Source organism: Chinchilla lanigera, unplaced genomic scaffold, assembly GCF_000276665.1.
Source record: "Chinchilla lanigera isolate Chin_1 unplaced genomic scaffold, ChiLan1.0 scaffold00023, whole genome shotgun sequence".
NCBI lineage: Eukaryota > Metazoa > Chordata > Mammalia > Rodentia > Chinchillidae > Chinchilla > Chinchilla lanigera.
Genome location: NW_004955424.1, coordinates 1369070 through 1386105, shown reverse-complemented (window position 1 = coordinate 1386105; position 17036 = coordinate 1369070). Strand labels below are relative to the sequence as shown.

At 48.1% G+C, this 17036-nt stretch overlaps 1 protein-coding gene across 1 annotated transcript in view; it reads right to left on the bottom strand.

Annotated features, from left to right (window-relative positions):
* Reep1 (receptor accessory protein 1) overlaps positions 1 to 16616 on the bottom strand; it is a 56122-nt gene extending 39506 nt beyond the window's left edge. Inside the window, exons 1-3 of the mRNA XM_013514719.1 lie at positions 16350 to 16616; positions 14135 to 14207; positions 1342 to 1418 (exon numbers count right to left, since the gene is read on the bottom strand). Coding sequence (XP_013370173.1) covers positions 1342 to 1418; positions 14135 to 14207; positions 16350 to 16432 — 233 coding nt within the window. The 5' untranslated portion in view covers positions 16433 to 16616. The remainder of the gene's footprint in view (positions 1 to 1341; positions 1419 to 14134; positions 14208 to 16349) is intronic.
* Positions 16617 to 17036: the final 420 nt, after the last annotated feature.

Here is a 17036-nt window from a genome sequence, read left to right as displayed (position 1 = left end):
CACTCGCTTATTGCTATTTATGGCTGTTTTCATGTTGCACTAGCAGACTAGCTGCAACAATGCCTTATGCTCCTGACAGCTCAAAATATTTAAAGCCCCTAAGTCTCTCACCAAAGTGTATGTTAGGAGGGGAAAGTCCTGGTGTCTTAGATCAGACCCTTGCCAGGGGTCCCCCGATGCTCTAAATTAAGCCACTCAAGTCCATGTTTCCTACAAATCTTGGGGTCCTTTGGCTTTCCCAACACAATTACCACCAATGATGTCTGCTTCCAGCCCACCTAACAATCCCAGCCTTCAACTACGGGGTGGCGAAGGGCCCTACTCATTCCACAGTAAGACACCCTTGAAGAACCATGATCTCTAGCAATTTCCTATGGGAAAAGACCCCAGGTACCCCACATTTTCTCCATAGCTTCTCAGGCATGTGCACAGCACTGGGGAACCCAGGAAGTTGTGGTGTCCCCACCCTGACAATGTAACACCTCAACATTCTGGAGGGGTACCTGCCTTCTAAGAGTTGGTCACAGGATGAAACTGTCCACAACACATACAGTTAATGTGTACAGAAAATTTCTAGAAGAAAGCACAAGTAGCTTTCCATAGTGGTACTTTTAGCAATGGGAAGGGGATTGTGGGTCTGGGGGATTTTTTTTTAGTGCAAGTGGAGAGCCCAGGCCCTCACAAAGCATATACTCTTGTTGAGCTACCCCAGGCTCTAGACTTAAGTTTTAGTATATTGTTTCACTTGTATTTTGCATGTACATGTATTGTTTTATAATTTTTAATTGTCATTTAATGGCATTTTAAGATGTTATTTAAATAAAAATACCTTCCTAAATTGCAAAAAGAGTCGCCATATTATCTATCCTACGGCCATATTTAATGGCTGTTTCCATCAGGATGGAATGCTTTTAAAAACTGACCATGAAGAGGGAACTGTCCTAGGGAAGGGGTGAAAAGTAGGGAATGAGGATGAAGGAAGAGTTAGGGGCTGAAGCAGGCGGGGAAGGGTCCTCCAGAGCCCCCTCCCCACAGAGGAGGCCACACTCAGGCCCGCAGGGGAAAGGCAGACTGCTTACCCACCCCACCCCCAAAACGCTCGCCACTTCCGGGAAAGGGGACCAGGTGAGGAAGCAGCGAGGCACCTTTGTGAGGAGTCAGGAAGACAGGAAGATTCGACCCATACTTGAAGAATAACTTTTACAGACCGACTTATGAGAAATACTTCGAATCGCCTCCCTGCATCTGCGGCCTGAGGTGTGGCGTGAGGCTTCAGCTCTTCCCCTCTCCTCACACTAGGCCCAATCATCCTGTGAATGGCCCAATTCCCCGAGTACTTACCAGCAAAGGAAGATGTCTGTGAATGTCTCTGCTGTGGTGAAAAGTGCAAATATAATCCAGTACATCATCCATTTGACCTATGGAAGGAGAAAGCACAGAGCTGGTGGGAGAAGTCAAGGACAGCTGGCTGCCTGACATCAAGAGGAACAGGCCCAGGCAGCAGATGCTCAGGCAGGTCTGGGCAGCGCCACCCACATGTGTAACCCTCTCCCCCTCCTCTCGCCCACACCTGGGGGCTGACAGCAATTGGGCTGTTCCATAAATGATCGCGTTCAAGGTCCAATCAGACCCTGGATTGCCTTCCACAGCCCTCGCAGTGAGCAACGGAGAGCTGCAGATCGAGAGTGACACAAGATTCAGTCAAGAAATTTTTCTAGGACAAACATTCGGTGAGTAAATGCTCCAAGCGCCACACAGACACACTGTGGGGTCAGCTTTCACCAGGCCAGACTCTGGGATGGAACGGCAGTCATCTTCCATCACTTTTCTTTTTTTGTTGTTTGTTTGTTTGTTTGTTTTTGTTTTTCTTCCGGTATCAGGAATCAAACTCACGACCTTGCGCTTGCCAGGCAGGCGCTGTGCTGCTCTGCTAAATCCCCAGCCCCTCAGTCACTTTTCTTGTGGGACGCCCCTAGGGCTACTGGGAGGAGAACTCTTTCATTAAATTTCTCCTATGTGACCCACCTCTTCCGTTCCATTGCCTCACTCTTCTGTATGCCATCTCTCTTGAGCCACTGCAATGATCTCCTAATTGCTTCCTGTGTCTTCTGGTTTTCCCCTCACCAACCTATCCTATTCTATAGGTCAGTGATGGCGAACCTTTTAGAGCTTTCAGTGATACAAACAGCCCATGGTGGCATGCGTGCCATAGGTTCGTGACCACCACTATAGGTCATCCCCATTCTACTCTCCCCAAAGCATGAACTCATCAGACTACCATTCCCCCATTTAAAATCTTCCAGCATGCACAATAAAGTCCAGATTCCTTAGTGTATTCCTTCCACTTCCAGGAATGGTGGAATAGCTTGTACTGGAGTAACCCTCCTGCTGGTAATGGGAACGTCTCAACAAAATATTTCAAAACAACCATTTGAAGGCAGTAGACAGCAATGAACAGAAGGCAGAGAGCAGAAGGGATTGAACCCTTATTTGCCTAGAAAACTGTAGAGTGGATTTTGACACTTTCAGAGTTGTTGGAAGTTGAGAAGGAAAAAAAATCCTAGAGGGAAGGAAACTTAACAGAGCAGGCCCCACTACTACCTCCTGTCTACATTAGAACTACAGCCTCATCTTGGTCTCCAGATCTCTGTCCCCTTCCCAATCTGTCCTTCTTTTCCAGTCAAAATAATTTTATTCCAAATGCAATGATTTTATCACAGTATAGAATAATAATTTCAATTCAGGGATTGTGATACCTCCTGCCTTGCCTTTGTTGCCCAGGATTGCTTTTGCAAAAGCTTTTATACAATAAGCAGTAAAAGAACCATTGTTGAACTCCTACCATCTTGTATGGTGAAGCTCTGCTCATTTCCAATGTTTTTTTTTTTATTATTATTACTTGTTACTGTCTTTGTTTGGTCAATCTTACATTCTTATGTCTGGTGGACTGAGCAACTTCATTGAAGATAACAGTATGTAATGTCGCAACCATTGTTAATTCCTATCATTTTGTTTTGAGGTCATGTATCGTTTTTGTTGTTTTTGCATTGTTTTGATTTTGTCTTCATTGTTGTTTGTTAGTTTTTAAAAAATTTTTTAAATAAAAAGAATTTTTAAAAGCCCAAAAAACAAAAAACAAACGTAATGAGTCTGTCATAGCTTAATGCCTCCCTGTTAAGATAGAACCTAAATTCCCTAAATTGGCTTTCCAAGCTTTGTATGAACCAGCCTTTAATTATCCCCATCAAAGTGACCTCCATATATCTTCTCTCCCATTTTCCACCTCAGCCATAATGAACCACTTCCAATTTCCTGAACACAGTGTCTTCTTTCGTCTCCAGATTTTAACCCTCAGGTCCCAGCCTAAATCACTTCCTCAGGAAGTGCCCAAAGTTCAGGTAAGCACCATCTCCTTCTCTCCCTCCTGCATGGTCCCTGCCCTCACCCCTACCACACCGCTTTAAAGGTACCTGTTTACTCTTCTGCTTTTCTTACTAGATCATAAGCTCCTTAAGGGTGGAGACCAGTTCTTCTTGAACATCACTACATCTCTAGGACCCAGAAGAGTTCCTAGCACACAGTAAGTACTGAATGAACATGTCCAGAATGACTGCATTAAAATGTTGGCATTATGACTGGGAAAGAAAAGATGGTTCCAAAAGGGTCGAGAAGGAATATATTTTTGAAACTACTGTCTGGGTGGCTTTTGAGAAGAAAACACAGCATTGGATAGCTTGAGAGGCAACCGATGCTCCCAAGTACCCACTGAGTAGAAGGTTGCATAGATATGGGAAGAAAAAGATCCTGCTGAAGCCACAGCATGAGTGACTGGTGATTATGGGGCTACCCAGAAAAAGAGCCAATTTAGGAAGGAGAGGTTGGGCCCTATGAGGGCAGCGTGAGACGGAGCACCCAAAGAAGAATGCCCAAGATCCCTGGAAAGGCTCAGGAGGGAGGCAGGGGCTACAGTCACATGAGGGACCCATGGCAGAGATGGAGCTTGAAGCATCAGGCTAAAGACGTTTCCATCTTGTCCTTCTTCACTTTAAAATACTTTCATCCTAAAAAAGCATCTGAGCATGACTCATGGAGCCTAAGAAGGTAAATGGAATACTGGGGACTTGGAGATGGAAACCGTATTCATCTGAAATTACCAGGAAATGTTTTTCACCGGCAGGCCTTATAGAAACCAAATGACGGCTATTTTTGCCAAGGTTGGAAATAGCACATCCAAGTTTGAGGAATTCTGTTCAAACTGCAGGATGGGGGAGGAGGAGCCTGGTGCTTTCCATGAGAATTAAGAGAGGGAAAGAGGGATCTAGGGCTGATGTGAGGTCACGTCCAGCAGCAGCTATGGAATGGCAAGTTGCCAGCAGTCTGGGAAGTCCCACTGGACTGGTCAGGGGCGGGATCCGGAGTGAGGAGACAGGACAAGCTGTGACCCTTGGCCGCAGCAGCAGTCTTCAGAGCTTCCGGCGGGAAGCGGACTTTGAGACTGTCCATGGACCTCAGCGGCTGCTGCACTCCTTGGTCTATTAGATCCTGCTCCTGGGGCTTGTGGCAGCCTGTGAAAGGCCCCACTATGAGCTGTGGATGTAGCAGTCTGAGCCATCCCTGCAGCCTCACCATCCTCTCAGTAGCCCCCTCTAAGCAGGCGCACTGTGGTCTCTCAAGCCTTCACACTCCTCAGGTCTCCGGTCCTGCTTCAGACTCAGGGACTTCCCTGTGTCAAATGACTGGGAAAGAAAAACTCTGAGCCTGGTTTACAGATAACTGCATCGGCTGCTGGCAAGGGCACAGTGGACAGCTGGTAATATGGCTGGGGTGGCCTGGCAGAGTGAGGAGAAGCAGGCAGACTTTAAACAGTGCGCTTAGTCTAGGAGGAGAAACGCGCTCAGTAATGCATTTACATGGTCACCAGGTGTAATAACTACATGTGCTTATTTTCTGCCTTCTTGATGCCCTGGCATCTGACACCTCACGGACAGGGGACTGACACCCTTCCCAGGGCTGGCCAGCTCCTACAGATGGCAAGATTTCCCCTACCCCTGCCGCAGCACCCCATTCATATGCAAACGAGCCAGTCCTGGAGACTTCAACTCTTTCTTTGTGGGACTGTCCAGGTTGAGCCAATATTCTTTGCCAGGCATGATCTCCCCAGCCAAGTACCAGAGGCAACTAGCTGCTAGAAGAGGCCAGAGCCTGCTGAAATTATTCAGACTGGCCAACCCCAAGTCGGCCTGCCTGCTGTCTCCTTACCTTTCCCACAGAAGCCTCGGCACAGGCTGTTGCAGGGACAGCGCCTGCCTCCTGGCTGGCTCTGGTGTTTCCCACGTCGCCCTACTTCTGGGGAGCTCTGAGCGCAAGCTTCGTGCTTCATATCATTTTTGTTGTTTGTGCCTAACCTCTCCTGAGTAAAACAAACCCCAGGTACATTTAAAAACTCCAGGCAGGGCTGGGGATATAGCTCAGCAGCACAAGCGCCTGCCTGGCAAGTGCAAGGTCCTGAGTTTGATTCCTGATACACACACACACAAAAAGAATAAAAACTCCAGGCAAAGGCTGGATAGGTGATGAGGTTCGCACAAGGGGTGAGGCTGAGACTGGTATGGAGATGGCCTGGGAAAAATGCCAGTGGGCCCCAAGAATGAAGATATTTGTGGCCCATGCTCATGCTTGCCAAAAGGTCTCACAGCAGAGGAGGCTCACAATAACCAGGCGGATGAGACAACTGGGCCATGGATGTCAGCCAGCCTCTTTCTTCAGGCTTAACAGCGCGTGTTTAATTGGCTCGCGCACGAAGTGGCAATGTGGAGGTGGCAGGGACAGCATAAGGGCTCAGCAAGGTGGAATCCCTCTCACCAGCGCTGACCTGGCCCTGACCACCCGTCAGAGACCAAGCTGCCAGCAGCAGCCACCAAGCCTGTCCAAGATGGTAGCGTAACTCAAGGCAGCAGCCAGCTTCCAGAAAAAAGGTCTGTGATACCAGGCCCCTCCTCTCACAGATAGCTCTTCTCTGGAATATTCACTGCACGTGGTCTTGTTTTTCCCCATTTCCTGGATCCTTGGAGCCACACAGCAAGCTGGGGACTCAGGGACTGCTATTCTCATCTTGGTGCATCTTACACTACATTGCTTCTCACCAAGGACCCTCCAGCACAGTAAAAGAGTAAGACAACAGGCTGATGCTTTTGGAAGTCACTCATCTATGCACTCCTGTCTTGGTTACTTTTTTCTCGTTGCTGGGACAAAATACCTGATGCCCAAAATTAAGGAAGGAAAGGTTTATTTCGCTTACAGTTTGTGGAGGTTTCAGTCCGTACTTGGCAGATTATAAGGCAGAGGGGCACATGGCAGAGAGCTACAGCTCAGGGTGGCAGACAACAGCTAAGCAACCAGTACACACCAGGACAGAATGAGGGAGGAATGGCCTCAAGCACCCTCTTCCTCTCCCTTACATATGCAAACTATCCACCCCAGGGCGGTTGCAGCTCTCACATCCCTAATCAATCAAACTTTAAAAGCCTGCCCCATGGCTGCATGAGGCTTTGGGGGGACACCCAGACATAAACCATAACATTCCACCCCTGGCCCCCCAAAGACTCATGCCCATCCCTTTATACAAACAGCATTTAGTCCATCTGCAAGAGTTGCCAAAGTTCTAACAGTTGCAGCATTGCTGAAAAGTCCAAGTCCCAAGTCTCCTCCGAGATGTAAGGCGAACTCTTAGCTGTGACCCCCTGTACAAATGAAAAGTTAAACACTTCCAACATTCAATGGCATAAAATAAGCAGTACCATTCCAAAAGGTACAAACAGGGGGATACAGACCATTGGGACCAAAGCAAGTCCAAAATCCAGCAGGGCTAACGTTATGTCCTGTAATTCCACATGTGGCATCTGAAGCAACTTGTGGCACATTGTGAGCTCCAAAGGGCTTGCATGAGTCCACCCCTGTGGCATTTCTGGTGGTTACAGCTTCCATGGCTTCTCTCTTAGGCCCACTTTGCTCCCTCCTTGCAGTTTTCCTTAGATCATCCACGGTCCTGGCTTTTGTAAACTTCTGAGGTCTCCAGGGCACGTTTGCTTCACACTCACAGCCTCACACACTGCCCTCTCAGGGGCACACTGCCTGGCCTCCCAGGCTTTCTGAAATCTGGGTGGAAGCCTCTTAAACCTCAGAACTCCTGCATTCTCTATGCACTTAAAGCCAGGGCCACGTGGATGATGCCAAGGTCTGCTGCCACCTGGAGCAGTACCCAAGTTTCCCTCTCTCTTGGCCACAGAGGTCAAGTGCCTGGATCGCTGGGCACTCTGAGTCCAATTCTGAGGAACAGATCCTCTATGCTGTTGTCATTCTGGAACCTGGTGCAGCCTCCGCCGCCATTCTGGAACGGGGCGCTCAGCAGCTTTCTTCTCAAAGCAAGGTCTTTCACCTTTGCAGTTTTGAGGCTGCAAAGGGTGGAGACTTGCTGCTTCTTGTGATGCCCTCAGGCCATCTTTTCTGTTCTCCTGTTTCTTCTCAGCAATAGAGATCTCCTGAGCCTTATCTTTGCAGTCCACAGAATTACTGAAGCTTCCTTTCTAGCCAAACTCACATTTTAAATCATCCTGCTGGGCTCTTCGTTCTTGATTCGCAATATAAATCTGGCTAAAAGCCCCCAACAATAGCCATGCCACTGCCCCAACGTTTGACTGCCTTGAAGTTTCTTTTGCCAGATTAATCAGTCTGCTTCCACCCTTAAACTCAGTCTTAGGCAAAGTCTCTGGACACGAACAAAATGCAGACAAACTTTCTGCCAAGCCATAACACACATCATCTGGAGTCCAACGACCAATGCAGTCCTTCTTCCCAGCAGAAACCTCCCAAACCTGGTCTTTACTGGCAAGATTTCTATCAGCTTTCTGGTCTTCTGAGCTCTGACCAGAATCTCCCAAACAGAACAGTTGAAGGCGTTCTAGCACTTCTCTTTCAGGTGACAACTCCAAACCTTTCCAAACACCTCCCACAAGCTATTTCCCAAGGCTCTTGAACCACATGGTCAGGTATAGTCACAGCAATGACCCCACTCCTCTGGTACCAAATTCTGTCTTGGTTACTTTTTTCTCGTTGCTGGGACAAAATACCTGATGCCCAAAATTAAGGAAGGAAAGGTTTATTTCGCTTACAATTTGTGGAGGTTTCAGCCCGTACTTGGCAGATTATAAGGCAGAGGGGCACATGGCAGAGAGCTACAGCTCAGGTGGCAGACAACAGCTGCCAGCACATACCTGGACAGAATGGGGGAAGTATGGCCTCAAGAACTCTTTTCCTCTTTCTTACATATGCAAACTATCCACCCCAGGGTGGGCGCAGCTCTCACACTCCTAATCAATCAAACTTTAAAAGCCTGCCCCATGGCCGCATGAGGCTTTGGGGGGACACCCAGACATAAACCATAACAACTCCCTTGCCTTGAGGCAGCTAGCCTTATAAAATGCTGCCCAGCCTTGAGGGGTCAGGAAGAGAACCCTGTAGATGCACTTTCTCCTCTGAGTTAGTGACCCAAAAATGGCAGGTATAAGAATGAACAAATTAAGCCCAATGGCAGTTCCTTGCAACTCAAAGTACGGCCCATGGACCTCCTGCATGAATATCACCTGGGAATGTGTTAGAAATGCGGAATTTCCAGCCCCATCCCAGACCTACTGGATCAGAATCAGCATTTTAATGAGATCCCCATTCACATGCATGTTACAATTGGAGAATCACTGGTCTAGCACACAACATTCCTGCTTCTCATTCCCAAATCTCTGATCTCTGCTTTTTAATGAATTTTAGTATCTTACTAATGGATGCTCATACCGGGGGACACAAAATGTTTCCATGAAATGAAAGCTGTCACATGGCCATTTCAAGATACTCATACTAGGGCACAGATAACAGAGGGACATATGTGCTTTGATGGCGGGAATGATCGTGATTATGAAGGGGAACTGAGGTTACTGCTACACACGGCAGAAAAAAGAAAGGTAGATGGAAACTGTGGGTTATGAGGAGGGGTGTCCTAACACTGTTGTGTACAGAGGTAGAAGTCAGCAGATCAGTACGGGAACCCTACAGAGACAAGATTGCCAAGGTATTGGATTCTTATGAATCAAGATTTGGGCCACATCGCTGAATAAGGAACTCACTAAAGCTCTATCTGCAGGCAAAGGGAGTGCGGATTGGATAGTAACAAAAGGGAAGTATCAGGAAAACTTGAAAAAGAATGCACATCTACGGAAAGCTAGGTATCCAGCATATACTTCCAACTCACCTCAGTTCTGCAGGTATCGTGTTTTTCACTGTCTCTGTGCTATTTTACAATTTTATAAGTTTTAGAAAACTGATTGCAATGAAAATGGTTTTGTCCACAGGGATGCAATGAGTTTTATCCAGTGGAGGTATAATTGACTCCCTGTTTTGATTTGCGTCTAGATGTCTACCAAAGCCTCATGTAGTCACTGGGGACAGGCTTTTCAGATGTAGCTGATTCTAGAGTTTGTGACTCATTCATGGTCCAATGCTGGGATTAAGGGTGTGAGTGCTACACCTGCCCTAGGGTGGGTGGCCTGCACACAACAGAAGGGACAGATAGAGGCTTGTTCTCTCTTACTGCTTTTGCTGTCTTCTGCTGCCATGAACTGTTTCTCCTCGGTGATGTCCCCCTGCCAAGCCACCCTGCCTTTGACCCAGCCAATTACGGACTGAAACCTCTACAGACTGTGGGCTAAATACACCTTTCCTCCTTTAACTTTGGGAGTTGGGTATTTTGTCTCAGCAATGAGAAGAGAAACTAAAACACTCTCCATTTCACCAAGAAATCAATTAACAAATTAATTTCCACATTCTAGATTGTCTAAGTGTCTCTTGTTTGGAATCTCCTTTGAACTATTCTTTTAATTCCTTACTGGTTCCCTTGTTAATTAATAATTAAAGCAGGGGCTGGGGATTTAGCTCAGCGGCAAAAGCGCCTGCCTGGCAAGCACAAGGTCGTGAGTTCGGTTCCCGGTACCAGAGAAAAACAAAAACAAAAACAAAACAAATAATTAAAGTAAAATCTTCAACATACTTTTTTTACTTATATAAATTATGATTTACCTTGTTTAAAAAATTGTTTTTTGTTTTTTTTTTGTTTTTTTCCTGTACTGGGAATTGAACTCACCACCTTGCGCTTGCCAGGCTGGCACTATGTCACTGAGCTAAATCCCCAGCCCTAAAAAATTGTCTTAACAAAAGGCACAAGTACTGCTAGGAACTCCTAGTCAGCTGTATAAATACAGACTTTAGCCTCTATCCATATTTTCTTCTTTTTTTGTGGTATGTAAACTTAAATGTTTTAAGTAATTATATCTTAATATATTCTCTTTTCCCCTGCTATAGCTTACAGGCTGGTGACGATGGTTTGCTTGATAATTCATTATATAGAAAGCTGAACAGTGAGCCAGAAACCTGTCACAACCAGAGGAGAAGAGGACTTTGCCCAGAGATCTGGACCTGGCGCTGGATTCAGTAACTGAAGAAATTTGGATCTAACAAGTAAGCGAGTCCTACAGAATTCTTGTTGGAAGGTTGTTTTTGAAAACCAAAATATAGGTAAAGGCTTCCAAGGGCACATGCAGGTGTTGGCAGCTGAAGAGTTAACTGTAATTGCTGTTTGTGTTGTTGCTCCCCCTTGCCTAGCCAGCATCCAGCCTCTTCTAGATCAAGGAAACCTCCGAGCACTGAGGGTCTTAGTAGGAGGCAAAATCTGTCATCTGGGTTTGGAAGAACCAGGTGCTCCTCTCCAGGCTTTGCATCTTCAGGGAATGTTCCAAACGTACAGGTAGCTGGGAGCCAGTGCCCCTGCCAGCCCGACCGGATCCTTCCTGAGGCCTGAGCATGGCTCTTACCACCACTCGGCCTTCTGGGGTCTTTCCCAATTTCTGAGTGTCTTTCTCCAGTCTTCTAATTAATTCTTCAATTCCTCATAAATTCCTTTGTATTTAAGATTTCATCACCAAAACGTGACAAGTGCAACAACTTTGGAAATATATAAGAATCTTAAAACTAATATTAAGAGTGATGTGTGTCAAGTTGGCAATCTCGCTAAAGATATTGTTTTTAGGTGCAGAAGGGTAGGGCTGAGGTGCTTGGTGGCTAACAAGCTGCAGGTGATGTCGATGCTGGGCTACAGATCATGCCCTAGGTACGAAGGCCAAGAGCAGTAAGAACCTGTAGAGAAGCATCTTGCAAGCAGGAAGAAGTTAAAAAAAAAAAGGAAGAAGTAACATTAAGAATGGTGTTAAATTTTGCATAAAGGACTTTGGCCTCAATCCTGAGGCCATTAAAGGATCCAGAGGAGGTGAGATGAACAGATTCCTGTCTTTAAAAGTCCCTGGATGTTATGTAGACAACTGAATGGGAAAGGAGGGACTGGCAGGGGAGCCAGTTAGGTACAGTAGGCAGGATGCTGGTGTCCCAAGGATATTCATGTCGTTATCCCCATATGGTACAAGTAAGCGGGACTTTGCAGAGTTTTTAAGTTAAAGACCTTCATCTGGGGAGATTAGCCTGGACCAACATAATCCCACACATCCTTCAAAGGGAAGAACTTTTCCCAGCTGGGTGAGAGGCAGAAGTGATAATGGAAATATGCGAGAGAGATAGAATTACGCTTGCTTTGAAGAAAGAGTCCATTTCCTGCTGAGGAGTATAGGAAACGAACTCTCTTCCAGACCCTCCCCCAGGAAACATGCTCCACCTGTTCCGAGCCCAGGGAGACCTGGCAGGCTCCTGACCTGCACAGTTGTAAGATAATATGTTTGTGTTGTTTTTATGTCACCAAGATCATGATAACTTATTACAATGACAATAAGAAACCAAACCAGATGTGGTGGCACACACCTGTAATCCCAGCACTCTGGGAGGCTGAGGCAGGAGAATTACAAATTGCAGCCCAGCCTGGACAACTTAGCATCTTAATGAGACTCTCTAAAAATAAAAAAAAATTTAAGAAGGGTTGGAGATGCACCCAGCACAAAGGCCACTGTGCAAACAAAACAAAACAAAAACAAAACGAGACGGATTCCATGGTGGAAGGATCGCACTTTAGAGAGCAGCAGCACAGCAGGAGGAATCCGGGTGTGGAAGATCATGAAGGGTCAGAGGTGAAGAGACACTCACCAACCCGGTGCGTGTGAAGTTGGGTGGTGAGGTAGAGGAAATCCAAAGGAAATTCTCAGATTTCTCTCTTGGGCAAATGGGACCATGAGTCAAAAAAACTGCAAGAAAAGCAAAACAAAACAAAACAGGAGGGTGTGTGTGAGTGTGTAGGACAGTGTGTGTGACAACATGTAAGAGTGAAGATGTGTGAGAGTGTATGACTGGGACCGTGAGTGTGAGAGTGTTGTGAGACTGTGCGTGACCATGTTTGACAGTGAGTGTGAGCACAGAACAAACACCCCTGCTATTACTCGGCTCCTCCCTTCTGATTCCATTTGTACCCAGAAACCTGCTAATCTCCACTCCTCCAGGACAGCCAGCAGTCACTGCCCCGCCAGCGCTAACAGCTGCCCCGCTTGTCAGCAACAGGCTGGCTGTCAGTAAACCAACTGCCATCTGATCACAGACCAGGCCCCTGCGAGTTCAGTCAGCACAAATAATTCACCAGGGTTTGATCTCTCCCTGCCCCCTGCCCAGCTAAGAGAATCTTCAGCCCCTGCAAAGTGGAGGGTCAGCCCTTGAGGCCTGGCAACCCCGGTTCTGGCCTCATCCGCGGCACAGACGCCCTGTACTGGAGGCAGGAAGCAGCCTGGAAGAGGGAGGGCTGGAAGAGGTGGCCTAAGGCCTTACCCAGGGCCAAGTCAACTGAGAACCAGGAGGTTCTGCGTTGCAGCTTCCCAGCTACGTATAGTGCACACACTCACGCACACTGGGCAGGGTCTCTGGGGGAGAAATCACCCCTTCTGGGCCCTGGCTGAGGAGCACCCAAATGAGGCTCAATCAAGTAGTTCTGGGAAGCTCGGGAGTGGGAGAGAGGTGATCTGGAGGTATCTGGTGCCATCATAAAGGCTGCTTGGGCAGTCTAAGACAGTAATGACTTTCCAAGCCTGCTCTGTGTGTGTGTGTGTGTGTGTGTGTGTGTGTGTGTGTGTGTGTTACTGAGGATTGAACACAGGCCCTTTGCACAGAACTACATCTTCAGCCCTTTTTTATTTCTTATTTTGTGACAGGGTCTCAGTAAGTCATTAAGCTGCCTAGGCTGGGTTTGAATTTGGGGTCCTCCTGCCTCAGCTTCCTGAGTGTTGGGATTACAGGCATGAACCACCACAGCCAGCTTGAATTATTTCTTTACCTACCTCAGACTTACTTTCTTTGTGAAAGAGAGGGATTATTGCTCCCCACGTGAGGGGAACATGGAGGGTCTTAAAGGTTCACATGTCAGAGCCACAGTTTGACGTCAGTCCTTTTCTGCCAAAATCTACATCCTTTGCCCTTTTTTCCAGGTTGGTGTCCTATATGGGGAAGGGCGCTCATTCTCTCATCCCTTTGTCAACCAGAGGTGGCTGTGGATCTCCTGCTAAAGGTGGCCAGCACATCCAAGCATGCTGTTTGGGGTCACTGTCACCCATGGTAATGGCATAATTCTCTAACCAGGGAGACATCCCAGGCCCCTTCCCTGTGCCTAGCCCCTGCCTCAATGCTGCAACAGCGACAGGGCTGGAATCAGGGGGTGTTGGAGTCACAGACTAAAGTAGGGTCAGGCCAAAACCCAGGTCTACTGGACTGTGGGGCCTGTGCACCCACCCTCAAGGCCAGGCGGTCCCCAGGGGCGATGCTTTCAGGTTTGCAGAGTGTTCTACACACATGCCATGCGGCAGAGCGGCACCCCCAATTGCACATGCCACTTCCTCTTGCTGTGGCCTGCAGCACTTTTCTCAGTGCAGCACACAGGGTCTAGACAGGGGTCTGATGTAGACCGGACAGGACTCCTGAGAAGGCTTATGAGAAGAAGTTTGCCTGCTACCAGTGTCCTCACCAAGGAGGGCACCCACCTTCTGAAGTGTCGCAGCCGGCGGCAGCCTCATTCCCCCATCAGTCACCCCCCTCCAAGATAAACAGCTCTACTTACATATTCCTTAATATCCTTCGACTTCACAGCCTTGTAAGAGTAATATGCCGGGTAAAGGGTGCCAAATATAAGCCTAGAGGAGAGAGAGGAAAAAGGAGAAATGTGATTTTCGTTCATCCTGTTTGGTGGAAAATGTCTGCCTCGGATGCCAGGAGCAGCTCTCCAAGCCACAGAAAGCGCTGCTGTGGGACCGATCCCTCTTTCTGAATGCTCTGAACATTTCCTGCTCACGCCTGGGTTGTCCTTGGCAGTTCCCATTTCCCGATACACCACTTCCTTCAAACCATGTTTGGCGTCATGGAGACCAAAACTGAGGCGAGAGGGCAGCCCAGCTCAGCGGAGCAGCAGAGACCCCGACGTCAAAGGCCAGTTTTCCCTCCTGCTGCTGATCCTCCACAAAGCCTGCCTGCTCAGGCTCCCCCTCAGCATCCTGCAGGCAGAACAAACTTTTCAAATTGTCAATCTGGACAAGTCAACATCCTGTCCCCCGCAGCACAGCCCTACCCTGCTTCTCATTGCTCTTAAAACACAGAAGCAAGAGTATCAGCTTAGTAATCTTCCAGTGCTGAACAGCGCCAGGAGCCACCTGGGCCCTCAGCCCTGCCTCTAAGGATCTGTGTGACATAGCTCTGCCTGCCTCTTTCTCTCCACTTTGTCTTTGCCCGTCCTGGTCTCTCCTGGAATCTGCCCTCCCCATTCTTTGGTTAGCCATCAGCTGCCACCTCCAGAGTGACTTCTTCATTTTAAAAGCCTTCTCTGACCTCTCAGACTAGGTCAAACCTCCCCACTACTCTTTCAAAGCACAATGTACATTTCATCAGGTGTTCTTATAATAGACTCTAAGTGCAGAGAATGAATCTACTTTGCCCAATTTGTCTTCCCAGCACGCATCACGTAGTAGGCCATCAGTAGATATTTTTAAATGAGTGAATGGACAGAATGTTGTGCCCAGAATGGCTTAATCCTTTGGCCCAACTGATGAGGTTACTGAGTTGATCTGCTGTCCACTCAGGTGCAAGCCAGTTCAGTGCAAGAGCCACCGTGGGCCAGGCCTATAGGAGCCTGCATCCCCTGAGACAAGCCCACAGAGTGCCTCTGGAGCCCCAGTGAGGAGTCTGCCTGAGTGAAAAAAGACACCACAACGAGGAAGCCCAAAGTCAAGGCTACTAGAAGTCAAACAGAGAACTCTCCTTATACAAGCAATTTTACCAAGGGTTGGGGACACCTTTACTATGAGTACTGTTGTCAGGAACACCAAGTTTGCACTGCTGGGACAAAATACATCATATCCACACTTAAAGGAGGAATGGTTTTTTTGGCTTATGGCTTTGGAGGTTTCAGTCCATGGTGAGCAGGCTCCAAGGCAGGAACATCATGGCAGAAGGGCACAGTGGAGGCAAGTTGCTCACCTCATGGCAGCCAGGAAACTAAGGAAAGAGCCAGAGAGGAAGGGTCTAGGGAGCAGATATAGTCCCCACAAATTATGCTCTCTTGACCCTCTGAAACAGACCCGGAAGTGTGCTCTTCCAATCTTCTATGTGTCTCTTAAGCTAATCAAGTTGACAATCACGATTAACCAAGAAAACATAAAGTTAACTGAACCAAGTCAGTTTTGACATAGGAGAAAGGAGTGTGCAAACTCCTGGCTCACATAAACCTGATCGAAGCACCTTGCAGGCCTTACCCCAGTCAGATTGCCTTGGCTGAGGGAATCCCTCATACGGATGGAACTGCAGTGCTCAGAGTCACCTGCTTGTCTAACTCATGACCACAAGGGGTGAAGCAGGAGCCAAGTCAGCCTTCTCCAAGCCTGGCTTCCTGTCCCCATCATCCACTGTCTTAGAGAGCAAGGCCATTTTCTAGAAAGGCAGAGGTGATCAAGATAGGCCAGCAAAGGAGACAAGGGCAGGCTGGAAGCAAAGGGAAAAAGTAGGATGGGGATGAGAAGGAGGAAATTTAAGAAAGAGAGGTAGACAGCAGTGCCAAAGGTAGCAAGTAGGCCAGGGGTGCATGGCCTAAGGATGCTCCCTGGGTTCAGTCACTGGCACTCTGGTGAGGGAGATCTCCCAGCTACCCCAGCCTGCGCCTCAGTCTGCCCCACTCCTGAGCATCCTCAGGAGTCAGGGAGACTTCCTTCCTGGGTGAGCCCCTTCTGACTTTTGCTCTCCCTCAGCGTAGGCTCCTCTCTGTTTCACACCGGCCCAGATCCCTGTACCCTCCATTAGGACGGTCAGCCCCGTGTCTGCCTCTCCCACAACATGGCAAGCTCCACAAAGCCAGGGCTGGCGTCTGTCTCATTCAGAGGAAGTGCTTAGGAAGTGAGAGTTCACTGCATAAAGTTGCAGAGCACGGAGACATTAAGTCAGCATCATCCAGCAGACATTTGTGACCTTGGGACTGAGGTCTTGGTTATGAGGTGGATGCCAGACAGCACCAGGCTGAATCAGCAAAGCCTCAGAAACAAAGCCACCAACTCCAGGGAAATAAACATGCCACTCCTTGGGCACAGATGCCCTGGTTATCATCCGCATCTGCAGGCTTGTTTTCAGCCTCTGCCGCCTGGAGGCAGTGAGTGAGCTGCAGAAGAGGAATCCAGCAGCCAGCTGATTGGTCCCTGTGAACTCTAATAGGCCACGACACTCTCTGAGGTCATAGAGCTGGCGAGCTGCAGGGCATCCTGGCAGGGAAGCTTGGGCTCAATCTGTCGGACTCTTCGGGAGCAAACTGGTTACTAGCATCCCCCAGCCTGGGGCCTATTTAAAAACACAGGGTCAAGGCCAGCCTGAACTCCATAGGGAGACCCTGTCTCAAAAATACATCCATCCATACATAGACAGACAGGGTGGGCTGGTCAGCACATACCTGTAATCCAGCATTCTGGAAAGCTCAGACAGAAGGATCA